Genomic DNA, 13781 nt, shown 5'->3' on the forward strand with positions numbered 1-13781 from the left:
ACACAGTAGGGATTGAGACATTCGGCAACCAAGGACTGCTAATACATGGTCTGATGATGGACACCGGCAAGTACCAGAAACGTCAACTTAATGTATAGGAATTTAGTTATTAACTGAATAAACTATCTTAATATTCACGTGGTATAAGAGTGGTCATTACTAGAAGTATAATTATAAGGTTTCTTTTTCTTTTTAAGGAAAACTCCGAAGCCTGTTCTATTCTAGCAACATGGATTTGTGGGAGTTGGGAAGTTACAAGAAATTTATTGACTGACACCGGGAAAAAAAAAGTTATCAGGCTGCTATTTTTATTTTATTTTTTGAGGCTGAGCCTGCCTGGCATCCATCAATAGTTTCTACTTTTGGTCTCTGGGACAACTTCCCCCATCCATTGTGCGAACAAAGTTCTCTTGTATCTCAATCTTTAACCTGTCCGTGGCACTTCTTTTGAATGGGATCTCCTAGAAAAAAAAAAAAAAAAAATAGAATACGCATTTAAAAAAGAGGTGGATAGTAGGTCCCATCAAAAATGGGATCGTGCTCACTAAATTCACCATTTACAGCACGGCATGTAAAAACTTCGCATTTTTTTTTTTTTATCTTGCTTTACTATGCACCGAATCCTCCCAAATAATTCACCGAATCGTCGTACTTACCGAATTATCGTGTCCACACCACCAATTATCTTCCACCAAATTTTTCACGCAAGTCACATACAGCGAAATGTCATTCACCAAACTGTCATGATCTACTCCCCAAGTCTGACAATGCCATCCACAGTTCTGGCCATCATGTCGTGCGACAGAGAACTTACGATGATGGGTAAAAAGAAATATGGAATCTCATTACAAGCGATACACCTATCGATCAATTGTGTGTTTTGAGGACTGCATAGTGATTCGCGTGCACCAATATGCAGCCCTGCATCGTAGGTTGTAAACCACTGCTGATACGGTTGCTAAGGCTCACCTGATCAGGTGTGGAAGCGCTATCTGTACTATGACCGGAAGTGTCCAAAAGTCCACGACTTCCACTTCCTAGACTGGGGCCGTTATTTGGAGCACAGTTACTACTGCTGTTGCTGTTATTGCTGTCCCCCAGCTCTCCAGGCTTTGTATCCCGCTCGTCAATCACCAGGTCTATAGGCATTTTACCCTTCAGACAGCTTATGTATCGCTGGCAGAAGTTGTCACACAACTCGTGCACCTGTGCAGCCAACGAGAAAGGAAAAACAAAGATTATTCTATTTAGTAAACAATAAAACAAAAAAGGAAAACAATAACAATTGCACTAATAATGAAAGTAAAAGAGAAAAACTGCTATTTTACAATGGCTGTTAATGAAACTTGTGATGCTATTAAAATACTGTATCAAAATAAACAGAGTAAGGTTTGCAGTCGTTCTGCGAGTCAATGCTCTTCGGTATTATACCAGAAGGTAACTATAATGCACATGAAATGATATATAATAACGGGATCCGTTTAGAATACATGACTGGACAACACTATATGGAATTAACTGCTATTCTGTGTGGCTGAACACTGAAGTTCATGTTTATCCAGCAAATATCCTACGATTTGATATTCTTTTGCCCCCCCATCAAAAGTGACTGCCGCATCCCCTTCCCGAGGCCTCACTCTCCCATAGAGGATTCCCTGGCTGATTGGAATACAGTGCGAGTAATGCTATTTCGGTATAATAACAGAGGCCGAAGACGGCTGCGATGTGGACACCAGCCGTTACGGACAATTCAGTCACTCAACGTGACAAAGACTATAATCTGCGGGCTAATTATCAGTCTTGCGTCTACTCCCAGGCTAAGTGCTGTTCCGTGGGACAAAGTGCGGAGCCTGGGGGTGGAGGCTCGTCTTCCCAAATACGGGACAGCCGTGAGTATAGCTAACGCCGCTTTGATGAGGATTTGACATGAAAATGTTGATAATTAGAGTTCGTGTCTGCCAAGAAATCTTCAGTAAGTACGGAGTGGACGGCCACCAGAGCCTACCATTCATCAAATAACAGAGTACGCAGGGTAAGCTACCCTTCCGTTGCCGACACTTGTGGACGCTGACACCTTAACAACCAGGCAGACCAGAGTAATAAGCGGATTCCAAGTCCCGCCAACCACATATTAATAGCCGTGCATAGCGAATTAATGGGTATCAGCACAGAGAGGGGAAGCCTTTTCCGTCCGAGGGCCCTCTTTCAACGCTACTAACATGAAACTGTCAGCGGACGTAAATACACAGAACGGACAAACAGACAGCTGCTAGCCAAGTATGCTTTGTCAGTTTGACCAACACCTCCATATCGACAACACGACACTTGACAGGCAGTCAGAAAGCGGCGTATAAAGTCATCGGAAGTAGGAGGACAAGAAGTACACACATCCTGGTAAAGGGTTCTTGACAGATGCCTCGGAATTTCTTTCTGTCATCTCTTCCTAATATTCCTTCCTTACAACTTAACCATTTGGAACCCACTTTATCTTCTCGTTCTTCTTCTTCTTCGTAGAATTTTTGAAAGTGCGGGTTGGGGGGAGGGGTGATGGCTTACGAAAGATGTTCTTCGGAAAATTTGAAATGAAATGTCTGATTAAATTTTGCAATCATTAACAATGACATGAAAATTAGCAAATGCTGTTTAAGCCAGAATTCGATTCTTTTTTTTCGGACTCCCCTCTACTAGTATAAACAGACTGTTGAAGCATCTGGCATTTATTACGTTATGATGCTTCATATTTTTAATTGAAAAACAAAAAAACGCTCTAGTTCATTAATTTAATAAAGGCGACAATGTTATTTATTTATTTTTAGGGTATTCATAAATAAAACTTGATGAATGCAGCTTTCAGGCCACACCATTTTGAAAATATAATGCGAGAGTGATGCATCACTCTCGTGGAAGATAGTTTTTCAGAAAATGTAAATCTAGTCACTCGGGCATCGCTGCTTGTTAACATAAAATCAAATGGCAAAGAGACATTGAATCCTATGATCATAGATGCATCGCTGATTTAATCAAAAAGTTTTACCGAACTCAACAGAACTTCCTTGTGGAATTTCCATTAATGCTAATCTGCTTTTCGACAATCTACCAACTCAATGTACATGGTAAATCTTTTGCTAAAAGAGAAGACGTTAACAAACAAACAACCTCTTCATTCACCATTCCATTCTATCCACCAACTGAGTGCGCTAACCAGTACATCACTGCTTCGTACCAACGCTTAATTGTTCATTAATGTTAATAGAAACCTAGCCATGAATTTTTATCGGGTGGAGAAGCGAAGCATGTCGTGAGATCCCCATCTGTCTCGGAAGGAGAGGCTGCTAATCATTATTACATATTACATTATATGTCCATTATTTTGGTGCGGCTCGAGCCATAAGAGAGCCCCACCCCTGTGTATTAATGTGCAAGAAAGGCCGAGGGATAATCTTGACCCGACTGAATGCGTGGAAAACACAGCCGCCAGTTTTGTGGAGGCAGCTGGTATCCGTAGCTGTAGTCTTCCCAAATGAGAGTGACACTTTGTCCTTCCCGCTCCCCTTAAGGCTGCATTTATATAAGGACAGAAAATGCGCGCACGTGCAGCTTAAGGTCGGGAGCCAGCCATGCCAACAAACTCGGATTTTTCGTGGCAGGCCAACAAGGGGGGGGGGGACTGCCACCAAACATGGAAGAGTCCAAAACAGTACAAATTAAATAATTCCAGGGCAATAATATTCCTTAATTCCAGATAAGAAGAGATTACCAGTAAGAGGGAAGATGGCTATTTTACTTTACAGTCGAAAATTAGAGTTTGTGTACAACGAGATCTTTCTTAGTTTTCATATTAAAATCTTTTTTATTAAGACGAAACTGTTGGGCACACCTTCTGCATTAAGTATCATGTATAAAGACTGAGAGTGAAACTTGTAGTTGTTGGAGAAATATATTTGAAATTTAAATTTCATTAATCCGTACGTTTTTATGTTTGGATCAATGGTTTTCTTATTGCTGACCAATGAATGGATGTTTGGAGTAAACAATTCTTGCTCAATAAGTCACAATTACCTCATTAATGAATAACTGCAGTTTAAGGAGTTATTAAAACACCTCGTTACTGCGCAATGGATAGATAATATTCATATTATCCCGTTTAAGGAAACAGGTACGCGATTAAAAAGAAGAAGTGTGGACGCCATCTTGTCTGTGATATGTTGCATGGCGGAAGGCAGAGACTAACAATGATATATATAACAAATTACAAGTAGACACGAGGGAGAAAAAGTATTTTAATTAAAATGTCATCCAGAACATGAGCGACTTGGTTACAGGTAAAGAATAATGACTTACCCACCTTCCACGGTTTCTTTAATCATTTCACCCTTGCAATGATTAATGATTAACTCCGGCTGAAGGATATTAATAACAAATAAGGTCACTTACCTTCTCTAGCTCCAAGAGATGAAATCGTAGCACCTGAATCGCTTGCACCATCTGAAATAGAGGAAAAACATTGTCAGTGTCCGAACAAGTTTCAAAATAATCGACTTCATAAAACGGGGCAGGAAAAATTATGTTTTATTTAAGTTTAAATGAGTTTTGGTAACTTTAAAAAACATTCGTCTGCAGCGCAAAGAAAATTGCAATGAAAATTGGCAGGACGTTGCGAGCAATCATTTAATTAATGGATTTATAAAAAAGCCTATTTTAAATGTAACTCTAAAATAATGCACGAAAATGGAAACAACAGACTGCATACTAAAATCATTTAATGGTAAGACAATAAAAGCAAGAAACTTGATAGTGTCCATTTAGAATGGAGTATATTACTGAGTCAATTTTATAGATAGATGTTGTCGATGGAATTTTTCTTTAAAATTCCATTGACAACAACAGAACTGTGAGATTGAAATGTTTATATAATCTTTAAAAAAACAAAACAAAACCATCATCTGATTAGAAGGTTAAAAGATAGCCATTCTGCAAATAATAGGTCATTTTCCATGCTTCCATTTTAGTGTATTTGTGTCAAATGAACTAATTGGGATAAAATGAATACTTACTAGGCTGTCCAACTCGGGATTCGGTGCGTAGTATGGTTTTTCTTGTCTAATCTGGAATATTAAATATTTGTTTTATACCGGATAAAGTAATATAAAAACATACGCACATGCACACACACAGTGATATCAGAATAATAAAGAGTGAATAATTTGTTTTTTTACTTTTTAGGATGGCGCACAATATGGACAATCGTGAACCCAATGAACTCATCAAATGGACAAATAGATAGCACAAAGCCATTGCATAAATCGTTTAATGCAGGCAATTTCTGATACAATGGCCGAAAAAGTCACATAAATCCATTTCACGTCTTGCTTTATGCAAATTGAGTGCAAAACCACCGACAAAAAAATAAACGGAAAAAGTGTTATTCAATTGGAGTCCATGTTGGGTGGCTACCATCAAGCAGTACATAGGAGATTCGTCTCCAATGTACTGACTACTTTTCAGTGATTGTTGCACTGGCACACCCACAGGGAGGGTTACTCTCACGTGTTCAAGTTTGCAAAAATCGCCATTGTGGCGGATTTTTGCAAGCGCCCTACTCCAAAACGAAATTTCTGGGTATGCTAATGGATCGTTGCGATTTATTTCGTTCCTTGACTGTCCTTTGTTAAACTGAATGCCAAGTAAACCCTTGAAGTACATAACCGCTTCGGTTATGTACTTCAATGAACTAAGCTGAGAATATAAGACAACTGATTTTTAATATGACTTCCTAAATACACAACAAATTAAAACATAAAATGATTTTGCTCTAATTCAACAATTAATTCCCCATATTAACTTTATACTATCTCAAATTCCTTTCCTCAAGAGGACAGGTTAATCTTGCCCTGAAATAAGAGTTTAGTTACTATATACACTCGGTGATCACTGAATTGTGAACACCTACCTAATACCGTGTTGGGTCACCGTTCGCACGGATAACAGCCGCTATTCGTCTAGGCATCGACTCCAATAGATGTCTGAAGACGTCCGCAGGAATCTGCAGTCATACTGCCTGTAAGGCTTTCCACAGTGTTGCGTGTCCATGTGACTTACTTCCAGTTTCAAAACATTCCACAGTTGTTCAATTAGTTTGAGGTCAAGCGAATTCGGATGCCAATCAAGGTGAGTTATATCTTCACTGTGTTCCTCGAATTACTCGTGCGCAGTGCCGGTAAGATGAAACGGCGCATTATCGCCTTGGAAGATACCGTTTCTGTCCGAGGAAAATTGCAAGCATGGTAGGATGCAGGTCTCCTAAGAGCTACTGGTAGACTTCACCAGTGAAACGTTGGTCCGTACGCAACAGCAGTCCTTAGTTCTTGCCAGAAAAAAACATGCCCTGTATTGAGCAACCACCGCCACCTGCCTTCATAGCGGGCACCATGCACGTTGGGTCCATGGACTCGTATTGCTTGCGTCACAGACGTGTTGCACCAGGTACTTGGACTCATCCAGCATACTTTGCCGTCGACGATGATCAGCCGTGAGCAGAGGGTGTCTCTGATAGTCTGCTGTGGAGCCCATACGTCTGAGTGTGGCGCATCATAATTTGGGATATTGTTCTTGCATTCCCCATATCGTATTGCGATGGCAACTGTCGCACAGTGACCTGCCGTTGATCCAGTACAACGCGCTGCACCTTTCTTTCACTAAGAACACCTTTCGTAATCCTTTACAGTCGGCGGGAGGTGGTTTGACCCGTTCGACACCATTATTCGACACAGTGGGCAGTAAGTAATCGATAAGACGTGCCGTTTCTGATATGGAAGCACTGAACGCACGAGCTCCCACAATCATGCCCTTTTGAAACTCCGTGATACCTTTACTACATCCCATAATTGTACATTATCGCTTTGACTTGCGGACCAGAGGAAAATTCCCATTAATCTAGTGTAGGAAGCTGTTCTGCTTTTTATACTGCGAACTATGTGGCATAGTCCATTACAGATGGGGGTGGTCACAGTTCAGTGATCACTTGAATGTATATTTCTGTTACCAAACTTGCTGGCGATATAATTTACTGTGTTATAATTACATTAAAATAAGATATTCTCATTTTTTAAACCTTTAAGCTAAAACTTAATTCTTAACCTTTATGTATCAAGCAATCATGCAAAATTTAATTCTGTACAATATTTTTTTGCCTTTTAAAAATAAGTTCCAATACCGATTTAGCCACGTTAGCGTCCACGAGATCGACGCGAGTGTTTTCCGCAGGATATATCTATAGATATCCCCCCCCCCATCCTCTCCCACGATAAAATTCTGAATGCAGAAACACCTCCAGCCGTAATTTTGTTTTCACGTTTATACCGGGCATCCAGCCACCGCCTTCGCCATTCGACTAAGCTTTCAAACGCACAACTACGAACGCTGCAGGAAACACGGAATAGAACTGACGCTTATCGTTGTACTATAAAGATTTTCGGAAATAATATACACCATATGGTCGCGGTTAGCTTTTCTCATCGATTACAGGAATATCATCGCTTTCCTCTAACGCCAAATATAGCGGAGACTATTCCCCCTCGCCGAATTCTTCGGGGGGTTTCCCCCAACAAGAAGTTATACGATTTATAACCTTAAAGGTCGTAATGATACGAAGGTGAATGCAAACAATTTGAAGTTATATCCTTATTGCAGAAACGACGAATGGCACGTGACGGAAGTAGGGTTTATCGGCTTATCTGCTTTCGGAATGCTCTGCAATCTTAGCAAGGGTAGCAGTGGGTATTAGCATCGTATTGATGTATGTGCAGCATACAGAAGGACCGGAAATGGCTTTTCGTAGATCACAAACCGTCGCTTCTATAATTACCTTATTATTCTTCACTATGGACAATCACTTCTGCGCGTGTCAGTCTGTGTGAGTTAGGAAGAAGGAAATGGTATGCATAATCTTTCGTTGTCCCTATTGTAATTATTAAATTAAACGAATTTAATATTATTCAGTTATTATTTAATGCTTTTGCAAAATTCCGAAGAGCAAATATTTATAAAACTAATTAAAAGAAGAAAAAGTACTGTGGCTGCCTTGGAAAAATGTTTTCCAATATGACAAAACGCTTATATCTGATTTGCACTCTCTTTGGAGACACTGTGGACATTTAAATAAATTAATAAGTTTTCTGTTTATACTCTGGGAACGATCACACGGTCAGAGGAGTTCACAAGATCGAAAGAATACAAGAAACAGCACCGTATTTAGCAATTTAGTGTACTTTAACATAAATTATTCTCTCTTAATTTTATACCACTACCCCCCCCCCCTTCAAATTATATACACTAGGGAAACATTCATAAAGTCCACAAATCATCAGAAAAACTTTGAAAGTTTCCCTATTCGTCAATACCATTCAAGAAAAAAAATTAGAAGTAGAAGAGGCCTCAGCACCGATTCTTGAGGAACCCCACATACTACACTGGTCCACTCTGAAGAGTTTCCATTTATGATTGCCTCTTTCTATCTTTTAACCAGCCCGTAATCCCAAGTTTCTCCACTTCATATAACAGCCCTGATGTCAAGTTAAACAATGTCGAAGTTGTTTCTTTGACTTGTGGATGTTGCGATCCATTAAGGACACCATTCCTCTTGAGATGATCCTGTATATCGTAACAGTACCATAACCACACATTCCATGATTTTACCAACCATCGAGGTCAGATTTATTAGTCTGTAGTTCATCACTTGTTTCTGGACCGAATGCAAATTAAAATTGAAGATTTCAATTGATTGAGATAGAAGATTGATCTTGAAATTGAAGTGCCCGTCTTTTATTTCATCACCGCAGAAATTCTCTCTGGATCTTTTTCCATTTCCATAACATTGTGGTCACTACTCACAATGTTATAAAATTGAGTACTACACTTTAAAGTTTTTGATGTAGTCAGAATCCTTGTCGAGAACCAGGTCGAGGATATCAGAACCCCTTATACTTTCTCTGACATGCTCGAATAAATAACGATCATCCAGATGGTTCAAAAAACTTTTTGCACATGGCGTATTTCCCATCCGTAATTTCCGATCTGTAAGAGTTAGTTTAAAGTCACTCATAATGAGACAATCCCACTTTCTTGCTCTAAGATATTTTTGTTCTACTTCTCAGAATCGTTTGGACTACGACTTAGACAGGGCACTCTTAAGAAATTTCGGCATCCTTGAGTAATAACACTATGCGTCCTCTTATAATCGGTGGAATACAGATTCTCAGTGAGTAGCACTAATTATATTTTAAGTTATAATATCAGGATAGACTTTGGGTTCCTGGTCTATAGACCATTTAGTCCAATGGTTAAGTGGCACTGAACATACCTCCACTGTAATCTTCCCTTTGTTGCGATTCATCTTACCATACAAATTCTGGTCTCTTTCAGAAGCCTTTGATAAGAAGAATGACAGCATGATATTCATCTCTCTCGTAGCATAGGGGATATATTAACCCCACACAAGGTGGAAAAGGTCTGGGTTCAAATTTTGTCAATTATGGGGGTTTTTTTTTTTTCACAACGTGGCTGAATTAGTCGTTCTCAGAAGAGGTAGCATGGTTTTTCGCTCCAGGAAACTGGGATTTAATCCAACAAATAGGCAAATTAACCATATGCAACTTGTAGACAATATACTGACGCCTCAATGGTCTTAGCTTAATATACATACACCTTTCTCTTCCCCCTCCTGGATATACTATAACGAAACTCTTCACCCTTATCTCATATATAAGAGTATGAGAACACCTTCGTTACACCAAGTAAAGTATGGTGTTGTCAGACAGATCCCCTACGTCAGACGTCTACGAGAACCAGTTTTCATAGCCTCTGCTACTGATAATATGCAATTTATTCAGCTTAGTTCGAGTAATGGAGGAAAGCAGGAGGCTATTTATAACTGCCGAAATTATCATTTAGAGTATGGACATGTGTTGTGTCTTATTTGGGGAATCTCCGGAACGTTAGTTCATCTCCTCCGTGATAAATACCCTGTAAAAGAAGTGGCCACAAGTGAGGATATCATTTACAGTATGTCCTCGCAACCTTCACAATTCAGATTCATTTACATTCGCGACTAATGGAGTCTTGGCTGCAGTGGTGGAAAAAAAAAATAAGTTCCTGCATTTCCTATTTAGTGGTACATGATGCATGAACAAAAGATTTTTAATTAATTGAAAAAAATAATAATAATAACTCCACTGAGAATTTGAATTCCCTAAGTTCTTCTTATAGCGTATATAGTTAGAATTATTAGACATAATCAGGCAGAAATAAAAAGACTAATCTCTAAATACACACAAATCCATTTTGCTGATAGATTTTTATTAGAGATATGATGTAGAATATAGCAAAAAAAAAGGAGGGAAATGCGTGTAGCAGAGCCCGAGATCAATCATAAGAAATCCAAGGAGACGTACTATTAAAGTTAAAACGAAGCAAGCCTGGATTACATTTCTAATGGGAGAAGGCATTTCCCACGACAAATTACTAATAAAATTTCATGGGACTGATCAATACTACAAAGATAGTGCGCAAATACAAAGAAATTGAAGATATAAAGGTCACCCCAATTTAGAAAAGGTACAAGGTCTTGAACGCCTTGGTCTGACTAACAAGCCGAATTCATCACAGAAGACTACTCTGGACGGGGCTGTTAATTAGCTTATACAAATCTAGTTATCGCTTTATCCGAACTCAACTGCAAATGTCGATCTTCTTAGACTGAATGGTGTAGTTACAAATAGCCGATTTTGGGCCTTCTGTAAAGAACAGCTATTTCGGTCCTCATTCCTTGATCACAATAAGGAACAGAAATAGATGCACAGGAGCAAACAATTCAGTTTGCACCTTCTTGTCAATGTTTCCAAGCACTGCACCGTTCTTCCCACGAAGAACGGTGCAGTGCAATAATGTACAATTTTCAAAAATGGTACAATTCTGAGGTCTGCAATCACAGATCTGAAAACGGTACAGCTGTCCTCAATCTGAGTGGAAGACAGTCAGTGGCAGCTGCCACCTAAAGTATCCAGTAGGACAGCTGTTCCCACTACGGGAAGCGTACCACTGGGCCATCAAGATGGCACAGTGGTAAACACCGTCCTCTTACACCTGGTATTGAAAAGCCCGAGTTCGAATCCTGTCAATAATGAGGAATTTTTATGGGATTTTTTTTTATTTTTCACAACGTAGCTGAGTCAATTAGCCTCAGACGAGGGTTGCGCAGTTTTTATCTTCCGGAAACAGCAAACTAACTGTTTATAGATAAAATATTGCCGCATCATAGGCTTAACTTCTCTGGAGTAACATATCTACTATTTGTGGTACGTTTAGGAAAAGAATAAATAAAATGAAGTACGGAGAGCAACAGCCAGTTGAAAAATATGAATTCATGTTTCTCGTAGAATAGTGGAATAACAGCCAAAATTTGTTTATCAATTAACTATTACTTACTGAAGTATAGTTGTCATTTTTGTCGTTATTATACGACGGCTTTAGGCGATTAGCAACTTAAACCATATTGCGCTTTGTCCATTATGACTGTACAAGCATATGTTCACGGGCCGATTTGCATGTTTTGAGGGCTGAAAATCCTGGAATAACTCACGGAGAAAACCCTACTGAGATCGTCTAACTACAGCCCCGAATGACCAAGCCTTTAGAAATTTCTCTAGTCTGCGATGGGACTCGAACCCAATGAAGCGCATTCTAGTCAGAGTTTCGACGTATCCTCATACGGGGAGGGAGTGTTGGTCTGGCAGGGCCAACGGAACTGCACATCTTCAAAGAGAACTGACTTCTCACACGGATAGGGATGAAATTCTTGAATCTGCCACTTTTTTTCGGTACAGTGTCCCCAATTTCATCTGACGAAAATACTCCCTTCCCATAGAGTGCAATTCAGGAGGACTTCCTTCAGAGTGAGCTTATTTCTGAAAATAGTGAGCCAGTGAGGCACTCAGACCTGAATTTATCGAGCATGTACGAAATGCTCTGGGAAGAAAGTTCCAGTCGCAAACCATCCTCAAAGAACCTTATATTAGTAATGAACTGCTCTTCTTGAAATATCATATTATAATGAATTACATAACATTCCCAGGACAAAGTTATGTTTCACAACAGATTTGTTCTCTTCTCTTGAAAAGAGACCTGACGGGCCATTATTGAAACCTATTTGATCTGTTGAATGCCCATGATAAATTATATAATGACTTTGAATAAAGGATTGCTTTTCGTCTTTTAAAATTTGAAGTAGCATTCATTTCTAAGCTTTTCAATATGACATTAGAAGTTGATATACTGCTGGTCGGATTTCGAACGTTTCTAAGCAAGACTATTTTGCTAGAAATGGAAGTCATTGATTCTTGAAGAAATATTGCACTGGAATTACGGTCATCAAAGTATCATACTACAAAAACCAACCAATCTTACTTTTCTAGTACAAGGATACTTTTTCGAAATATTGTACGTAACTTCATACACCAATAAAATTTATTGCCATTGTGATTTTCAAAAATAAATCAACTTTTTCATGTATTTACAACAATTTTAATGTATTGGACGCTTAAATAAAATCGTGTTGTCTATACAGTAAGTGTTTTTCTTTTATTTTCCCCTCCTTTTAAGTTGCTAACTGGTTGGTTGGGTTTTAGGAACATCAGCGACTCAGGCCACATATTGCGCCCTTGGAGGTTATGTCTGTACAAGTGCGATTCACGGTTTCAGTCAGCCCACGCAAATATGGTGAGATGCACGTGGTGCGGGCTGAAAAATCCAGAAGGCATACAAAAAAAATTTTTTTTAAATTATTTCCTCTGCTTGAGATCGGCTAACTGTAGCCGTCGACTGATGTGGATTTTAGAAATTCTTCCAGTTGTCAATGGGAATTGAATCCAGGCCTCCAAACGAGTGACAAGTACCGAAACCACTATAGCGTCACGGAAAGCCTTTTAAGTTGTCTGCTGGCCTCAGTTCAAAGATTTAAGAGACCTGGCGTGGAATCCAGCAATTGATGAATGAAGGTACAATGAACAGACATAATGCCATCTATTATGCCATCTATTATCCTTTGAAAGTAAACTTGGCTGAAAAGATGGAAGAACGAAGGATTTAAACAACAATCAAGAAACGACCTGCAGGCAGACTGGACGAGGAATCGACTATCCCTGAAAAGGGTGTTCTTTCGGCAGTCCTCTCTACAAGCGGTGACGTTGAAGCATCAGTAGTCTGTTTATGTACGGCGGCTCTCGAAAGCTAGTTCATCTCTTCAAGCATCAATAGTAGTAGCCACAAGTGCGTCCTCTATCCATACTTGATTTCCAAGGTAGAGCTCCAGCTCACACACTTACCATAATCTCAATGAGGCCAAACGTCGCTTGAAGCGGCGCATGCTCATCGTTCTTGGAATGACATAAGGAGATTCTGTGAAAAGGCAAGCAATGCTACATATATTTCGGGTCTGGCGGCTGAAGAATGTTACTACAGTGCGATATCCCAATAGAGCGCAGAGGAAGAGGAGATGACATTGTGGAATTTGCTTTTCGTGGTTTAGAATGAAGCTGGGTCATACTGACCAGAACTCAGAGCTCGTAATCTACCATTTATTCCTTAAATCCTGATTTCTAAGTAATTTTTTCAATGGGACAAAGATAACTTACTTAATTTCAACCCTCCTAAATTTTAGTTCTGTTTAATATATTGCAAAAAAGATTATTCTGTTTCATATGCTTATCTTCGATGGCACTCACTGATAT

General features: G+C 39.3%; 1 protein-coding gene across 2 annotated transcripts in view; it reads right to left on the reverse strand.

Moving 5' to 3' along the window:
• Nucleotides 1-13781, reverse strand: part of LOC150081901 (homeobox protein Meis1-like) — a 220998-nt gene that overhangs the window by 175181 nt on the left and 32036 nt on the right. For both annotated transcript variants that reach the window (XM_090378974.1, XM_090378973.1), the window contains exons 3-5: nucleotides 5055-5105; nucleotides 4435-4485; nucleotides 970-1206 (exon numbers count right to left, since the gene is read on the reverse strand). In XM_090378974.1, coding sequence (XP_090235100.1) covers nucleotides 970-1206; nucleotides 4435-4485; nucleotides 5055-5105 — 339 coding nt within the window. The remainder of the gene's footprint in view (nucleotides 1-969; nucleotides 1207-4434; nucleotides 4486-5054; nucleotides 5106-13781) is intronic.

Source organism: Mastigoproctus giganteus, chromosome 8, assembly GCF_048544385.1.
Source record: "Mastigoproctus giganteus isolate SK-2022 chromosome 8, ASM4854438v1, whole genome shotgun sequence".
Lineage (NCBI taxonomy): Eukaryota > Metazoa > Arthropoda > Arachnida > Uropygi > Thelyphonidae > Mastigoproctus > Mastigoproctus giganteus.